Here is a 7885-nt window from a genome sequence, read left to right as displayed (position 1 = left end):
TGTTAACTTGTGAAGATTCACAATTCACTAATGATATATTTATTTTATTCAATACATTCTTTCTGTTGTTATTTTGATATTGTTCTGCCAAAATGATTTTCAAAATGATAAATTGCTGTTTTTATTAAAACGTTTTATACAATCATATTTTTATAGAAACTTTGTTGAACACTTGAAAGAATTAGTTTTTATGGATGATATGATCGCTAGCGCGGCTTATCGGATATAAAATACGAATTTAATTAAGGTAGCGATCTTGCCCGATCGTAGGAAGATCGTCTGCGGTTCAAAGCCATTTAATTGCATAAATTCTTGTATCATTACATGTTCATAATTTTACCAAAGTTATAGTTGTTTTCTTTGCTTAATGAAAATAAGTTTTATACCTTCTATTTATTCCAACTACGGAAGCATCTGTCTTGTAATCAAAATCTCAAGACAGAATTGTTCTCTAAGTTCAATATAATATTCTTATCTAATCCTAATTTATCCAAACCAATTCAATCAATTAAACGATTTTCTTTAGTTAAACCTAAAGACGTGAATAAAACTGAATTAAATAAGTTTTTAGTTAAAAAGCGTTCCTTGTGGGTTCGATATCTTTTATTACTACAAGCGTATAACGTGCATTTGCGGAAATCGCTCAACAACCCTCCTGTAACAAAAAAAAAAAATTTAGATCGAGATTTATTAAATCTAAATGTGAATAATTAAATTCATTTAATTATTCTAACATGGTTGTCACAACACAACTTCATCCCAAGAACTTATTTTCTAATTTAAATTAGTTGAAATGCTTTTATTAAAATAAAAAAAAGTTTCCCAATTTTTTTTATTGAAACAAAATGAAGTTTCAGTTAGTGAGTGATAATTGGTGCAATAAAATGATATAAATTCATTTTTTTATTATCTTTGTTACACCGAGTCCACCATATAATTTCTCGATTGTATAATGACTATTTCAAGAATTTTCCTAATATCTTGTTTCGAATTTGTTATTGGACGTTTGATATAAGGGATAAAAGATTAAGGTGCAAAACTACCCCTAATATTTTGGGTTAGGAGCAATTTTACCGCTAACATTTTTCTAACGTTAAAAGCCAAAAGCAATTTTACATTTAACATTGATAAATTGAGTCAATTTGGAAAATAATTCATCAAACTGTCTTTTCGGTCATTAATCTTGTCATCTACATTTCACACGTGCGTCATTTTATCAGTAACAAATCACAAACATATGTTGGGATGTGAAAAAAAAAATAATAAAAAAAATATATTGTCTTTTGTACAAATTGGACAAAAAAAAAATTCACCGAATTTATAAATATTAATATCCAATTCTATTATTAAATTATAAAAAATATGAAATCTTTTTTAGAATGAATTGATATGAAATTAGAGCAGAATAAAGAACAAAAATATATGTGTTTTATAATAGTGTCTGAAATTGATCCAAATTATCAATGTTAGAGGTAAAATTGCTCTTAGCTGCCAACGTTAAGGATAAAATTGTATCATTTTAAACATTAGGGGTAAAATTAATCCTGACCCAAAACGTTAGATGATATTTTTGCACTTTAACCCAGAGATAAATATAGTGGAATTAGACCTGTCCACGGGGGGTACCCACCCGGCCTGTCCAGGCCCGTGTCCCTTGGACTGGGCTTGGACAATGAAATTTACTCTTAGGCCCAGTCCGGCCCAGCCCGCTAAAGCTTGCCTATTTTTTGGGCGGGTTTGGGACATATGAAAATATTACGGGCCGGTCCAGCCCGGCCCGCCTTATTAATATTAATTAAAAAATTTATATATTTATAATTAAATATTTATTTTAAGTATAAATTTGATTTTTTATAATTAAAAATTATGTATATTTTTTTAGATGAGCTTATATGGATTGAGCTTGGGATTAGATTTTTAAACCCGAGCCCGTCTAAATTAATACTGGGCTGGGTTGGGCTTGGGACGAGAATTTTTACACAAAAGCTCCTCAGGCCCGGCCCGAACCCGGTCCAGCCCGGCCATGGACATGTCTACTTCCTGACCAAAAATGTTATTTTCATCCTCTGTCCCAATTAACAAAATCGAATAATCAATAGTTCTTCCCTATTTGTGTTTCTCAGTTGCGAAGCTTCTTCATCTTCTAACGCCGCTTCTCCTTGTCCTTCACCAGGTATGTGTCTTCTTCTTGTTGCTCGATTTCTACTTGCTTGCATGTTTATACGGAAGCCCTGATACTATTCTCTCTCTTCGTTTCTCCAGGCTGCGATTTTCTCAACTCCCTGTTTAAGGTTAATTTTGTTCTTCCGATTCATTATCTTTTTTCTTGCTTGTTATTTATCTTTCCTTCTGATTCTGTATTAGGGTTACAAGGGTTGCTTTTATTAATTAATTTGATGCTTGATTTCTGCCAACCCTAAATTTGTAAAACCTAACCTAACCTTTGAATACTGGTTTAATTTCATGCGTTCTAAATTTTTGAATTGGTTAGCATACATTTATTTATAGTTGATGCACAATAAGTGCTAGCAGACTAGGAATTACAGATTCATGGTTTTGATGGACTTACGCTCAGGGTTGAGTTTTTGAATAATAGGGTTTTTGAATAATGGTTTTGTTGTTATTGATATGTAACATAGCATACATTGCTAAATGTTTTTGATGTATTTTGATACATTGACAGCATACATTCATTTAGACATCATATTTGGTTAGCATACGTTCATTTAGAAATGGAAGATGATATTGACAGCCCATTCAAATGTTTTATTCATTTCATTATATATTAATATGAAACTCTATATTTTCTGTTTACAATGGCCTTCTAAATTTTGATAAATGTCACTTTAACAGGAAACTCTATATGAGATTGTTTTAATGGATCTGATGCATATTGTTTGTTGGCTAATGGCTACTATTCTCACTTGATTTGTTTAGTGCTGATGGTTAACTTTTTTATATTAACTTCTTAGGTTTGTACTTGTTCTGCAACAATCATGGCAGACGAAAACTCTAATGATATGAAGGAGGAGGTGGCAGAAGTAAGTTCTTGAACTTGAGGTTGCTGTCATCCATAGAATATATTTTAAGTCTTAACATACCAAAAACATATCGTATGAAATATGCTAACCATATTTCCATTTTTCCAACTTAGTATGTTAATACTGTACACATGTTCCAGTGAATAACTGGCTGCATAGACATCTTAGGAAAGTGATCATCACGACAGAAGACATATTAAATGAAAAAAAAATATGTATAGAAAATATTCACTCACCGAGTGCACTCTTAGTGGAGTCCTAAAAGTCCCTAGTCATCAATTTTTAGTTTATTAACCTGAACAAAGCAAAGTGAAAAAAGAACTTGAATGATTGTAAACATAGACAAAGGCATATATATGTATGCAACTATGTATGCTAGAAGCACAATTTGAAGCTTTGTCATTTACTCATTTCATAGGGTCAAGCTTTCACATATTAACTAGTTGGAGGACTGTAATCTTAGTAACAACTTATACATTAATTAGAATCCTTATACATACATACATATGATCAATTTGTACAATATTATATATGAGCTGATGATAATTTCTCTGCCTGTATTTCCTTAATCTCATAGTATTTGTTCCTTGCAGCTTGCCCCCTTTGATCCTACCAAAAAGAAGAAGAAGAAGAAGACTACTGTCATAGTGGAAGACACAGATGATTCCATAGATGCAGTAACTGAGAAAACTGAATCCTTATCAGGTTGGTAAAGTAGAAAGCTCTGTCTTCATTTGATGCTATTTACTTCATGAAGTACTTGTCAATGACTTGGTGTGAAAGGGCATGAATTTACATTTTCCTGCTGACTTCTTTTCTCTTTAATTACAGTCACCGATGGAGTTGCTAGTACATTTGCTGGTTTGAAAAAGAAGAAGAAGAAGCAAGTAAGTTTATGCGTTATTCATTACAGATAATTGGTGTTGGGTTTAATACTTTAATCTATATGTATATTTCTCTCCGTTACTGGACATCTAACACTTGGTGTGGTATTGTAGGTAGAAACCAGTATTTTGGATGAAGAAAGTGTTGACGTTGGGGGAGATTTGGATGGTAAGAATTGAAATCCTTTATATTCAATTTTTTAATGCATATGTTGTTTTGATTAATTTAATAGACACCATGTTTTTCCTTGGTTAGATCATGGAGGAGATGATGAGGGAGAAGGTATTGTGCTGCAACAGCAGCTATATCCATGGGAAGGGAGTGACCGTGATTATAAATACGAGGAGGTATAGTGTGCCTTTGAGTGTAACTCGTGTTTCCTTCTAATCTGTAGTCTTTTCTGAGTGTTCTGTATGCTAATGACTTTTTTAGTTATGATGTCTATCAATGATCTCTTTATATCTACATGAATCTACATGGAATAGCAGAAGGTTGGAGAAAATTTTGTAGTGAAGAAGTAGAATTAAAAGTTACAGATGGATAAAAATGGACTTCTAATATTGTGTATCACTAAATTGACATTAATAATACAAAACTGACTGAGGTGGAAATGTCATGGGGCCTAGTTACTAATCACATATAACGTGGGCACTGTTATTTGATTTTCACAAGTACTTATTCTAATCATACAATATGATTCTCCACCCTGTCAATTTGAATAAGTTGGTGAATGTCAAATGTACCTGCAACCAAAGTGAGCTTTATGATGCTAACTCAATGAGAATCAACCCATCTGGTCAATTCTTTTCTTGTTGGGGCTGTAAAACTTGAACCTTTTTGTACTGTAAAAAGATTTTCTGAGCCCTTCTCCGTTATCAATCTTCTACCTTTTCTTTAATGTACCTTGCTGTTAGCTATGGGTTTTTTGAGTTGTAAATTTATTCAACTATGTATTCTCCCCTATTTCTACGTGTTGTTTAGTGTTTTATTGTAAGTTACAGTTTCTACTTAATATGCACAATGACACCATCTGGAATTTTAGGTTTGTAGTACAATATACAAGCATTTCTAAAATTAATTTCTAAAAAAAAGCATTTCTAAAATCAAGAATGTATTATGTAATAGAGAATAGTTTAGTATATTATAATTTATACAGCATATTCTGAATGGGCCACCAAACACGTGTTTTAATATGTTTATAATACTTTCTAATGTGGTTTGCCTATTTTACATGCATATATATTATGTCCAATTAATTTTGAGAATCAGCAGCTAATCCTTCCATTCAGTATCTTAATCCTTGATCTCTGAAATGAGAATTTTGATTCTCATTTAACAAACTATACATTAGAGTCCACCGGAAAGAAGAAGAATGGCTCAGCCTTTATAATTGATTATTATAGTTGAGAAACTTATAGTGGTTGATGTCTTTTATGTAACTGATGAGCAGTAGGAAAATTTTGCTTCATTCTTACTGAACTGTCTACTGCTGAATTCTCAAAATGGTTCTGACTTTGTAATTTTCATTTTAACCTACCTTTCTTTTATTTAAATGTACTTCTTTAATATGCCTTTTTGTAACCTTATCTGTTATAGCTGAAAGATACACTTCTTTTATATTTCATAGTCTTGGAGATTGATATTCTTTCTTTTCTTACAAATGTTATGTAATAGCTTCTTGGTAGGGTCTTCAACATTTTGCGTGAGAACAATCCGGAGCTTGCTGGAGATAGGCGAAGAACTGTTATGAGACCTCCACAGGTTCTTCGAGAAGGGACAAAGAAAACTGTTTTTGTGAATTTCATGGATCTTTGCAAAACGTAAGTATAGTATTCTCTTTTAGGATCTGATTGGATATTCCTGTTTCTCAATAATTCTTTTGTGCTGTTTGATTGCTTTAGAGCTGTGATTCATTATTGAGATGTATATATATGAGTGTGCAATGTTATGTATACTAACTTCATTATTCCTACTAACTGAAATTTAAGGACATGATTCCCTTTTCTTTTGTGGTTAAATTTCAGAATGCATCGGCAACCAGACCATGTGATGGCCTTTCTACTTGCTGAGCTGGGAACAAGTGGGTCACTAGATGGACAACAAAGGCTAGTTGTGAAGGGGAGATTTGCCCCCAAAAATTTTGAGGGGATTCTGCGTCGATATATCAGTAAGTCTCTTTACCTCTCTATTTCTCTCTCATCTTTGTCACATCATTTTTAGCTTATTTATCCTTTTTTTTTATTCCCTGCAATTGGTACTATGATTTCTTCATTTTCAGATGAGTATGTCATTTGCCTTGGTTGCAAAAGTCCAGACACTATACTTTCAAAGGAGAATCGTCTCTTTTTCCTCAGATGTGAGAAGGTAACATACTAACAGTAAACAAAATTATCCATTCCTAGGCTGTGTAGTAATCGTGCACGACACTAGATAATTAAATTACGGTACACAAGATTGTTGTCTCGTTTCAAACTTGCGTTTAGGGTATTTTATCCACCATGCGGCTATCAAATACAGTGTCTAAGGATTTGATCATGTTGCTTGCATATGTGTAACATACTCTATCATGCTATAAATATGTTAAAGTGAGCTCGATTAGTAAGGCTTTACATGACAAACATGGCCATTTATAAATCCAATGCTAGTTCCTATCTAGCCAACCATCTTTTCAAGTGCTTAAAACTGCCACTAAGTTTAGTAACTTGTAATCGTGGCCGACAACTTTGACTGGAGAGTTAATAGTGAATTAGTATTTGATAAATGCTAAACTATGCTGCACGGAAACTCTTTGTCACTAACGTTTCCACGTTTCATGTCCGTCTCCGTTTCTTTTCCATTTCCATTACCGTTTCCTAGCTATATTTTTTTTAGAAATAATGTTTCCCGTTGTCCGTTTCCGTATCAGTTTCCATTTCCATGCAACATAGATGCTAATGGATTCTTAAGTAAGCTAACAAACTTGTAAGGAGCTTGAAAACTCCTCCATCAGTTGTAATAGCATTCTTGATATTTTTATTCCTTTTCAATCGTTCCTGTTCCCAAAGATGATCAATCAACTCATGTGGTTCCTCAAGAAAGGAGATTAGAACAAGGAATTGGTTCTGAATGGGGCAAACATTTTGGATTGACTTTATGAATATTGACAATAACAGAAAACACAACATCAATTAGCCTATGAAGCTTTTTTGTGAACCTTCCTTTGCAGGGTTCAATGCCTATATTAGATATGATAGCAATCAATGTTGATGTCTGCTTAGGAACATGAACACTACAGTTCTCTAGAACCTGGCCATTATTAAATATTTCTCTTCTTCACTCTCAAAAATTCCCTCATTTGTAGTACTTTTGAAATAGCCCGTTTCTAGGTTCCGTCCTGTTTTGTTTATTTGAATTTCTTGTTATTTGCATTTTTACTTGAGTGCTGACTTTGTGATTACTCATGCAGTGTGGTTCTGGGCGATCAGTTGCACCGATCAAAGCTGGTTTCGTTGCCCGAGTTGGCCGTAGAAACGCAGGGACATGAGCCTTTTAAAGCTAAGTTTTGGTTGCTTGTAGTAGCTGTAGAAATACTGGATTTGAGGCTTTCTTTCTAAAGCTGAGAGCTGTTCAGCTGACAAAGACTGAAACTATCCTCTCCGCAGGATTTTTACCGGAGTTAAAATAGATAATACTATTTCTTAAGCTGCTATTTATGGAGTTCTTATATTCTAAAGAAAATAGTTTTTTTTTTTTTTTTTTTGGTTGAGTGATCATCATTTAAACTTGCACACACATTCCATTATCTAACCTAGACATTGTGTTTCTTCTCCTAGACAATTCCTTGGTTATAGTTGAGGATACAAAGCCTAGACATGTAAAAGGGGAGGGGACGGCTGGGACCATTAGGCCAGGTCCTTGGAACCGGTGCTTAGTATAGTGTCCTGGTATACTTAGGGGGAAGTATATGCATACCTTGAGCG

General features: G+C 33.3%; 1 protein-coding gene across 1 annotated transcript; it reads left to right on the top strand.

Moving 5' to 3' along the window:
- The first annotated feature begins 2050 nt into the window (after positions 1-2050).
- LOC136201047 (eukaryotic translation initiation factor 2 subunit beta) lies at positions 2051-7614 on the top strand. The gene is made up of 11 exons (XM_065991594.1): positions 2051-2173; positions 2263-2291; positions 2973-3041; positions 3635-3746; positions 3873-3928; positions 4040-4094; positions 4182-4273; positions 5601-5746; positions 5951-6093; positions 6205-6290; positions 7372-7614. The coding sequence occupies exons 3-11, from the start codon at positions 2997-2999 to the stop codon at positions 7447-7449; spliced, it is 813 nt and encodes a 270-aa protein (XP_065847666.1). The 5' UTR covers positions 2051-2173; positions 2263-2291; positions 2973-2996; the 3' UTR covers positions 7450-7614.
- The last annotated feature ends 271 nt before the right edge of the window (positions 7615-7885 follow it).

The sequence above is a fragment of the Euphorbia lathyris genome, chromosome 7 (genome assembly GCF_963576675.1).
Source record: "Euphorbia lathyris chromosome 7, ddEupLath1.1, whole genome shotgun sequence".
Taxonomy (NCBI): Eukaryota; Viridiplantae; Streptophyta; class Magnoliopsida; order Malpighiales; family Euphorbiaceae; genus Euphorbia; species Euphorbia lathyris.
Note: the sequence above shows the minus strand (reverse complement) of the source record. Positions and strands in the feature narration are given on the sequence as shown.

Bases quoted from the DNA above. Each gene is read 5' to 3' on its own strand.
- LOC136201047 (XM_065991594.1), top strand. From the start codon at position 2,997: ATGGCAGACGAAAACTCTAATGATATGAAGGAGGAGGTGGCAGAA. The intron at 4,095-4,181 runs GTAAGAATTGAA...TTCCTTGGTTAG, and splicing joins CGTTGGGGGAGATTTGGATG to ATCATGGAGGAGATGATGAG. The intron at 6,291-7,371 runs GTAACATACTAA...TTACTCATGCAG, and splicing joins TTTTCCTCAGATGTGAGAAG to TGTGGTTCTGGGCGATCAGT.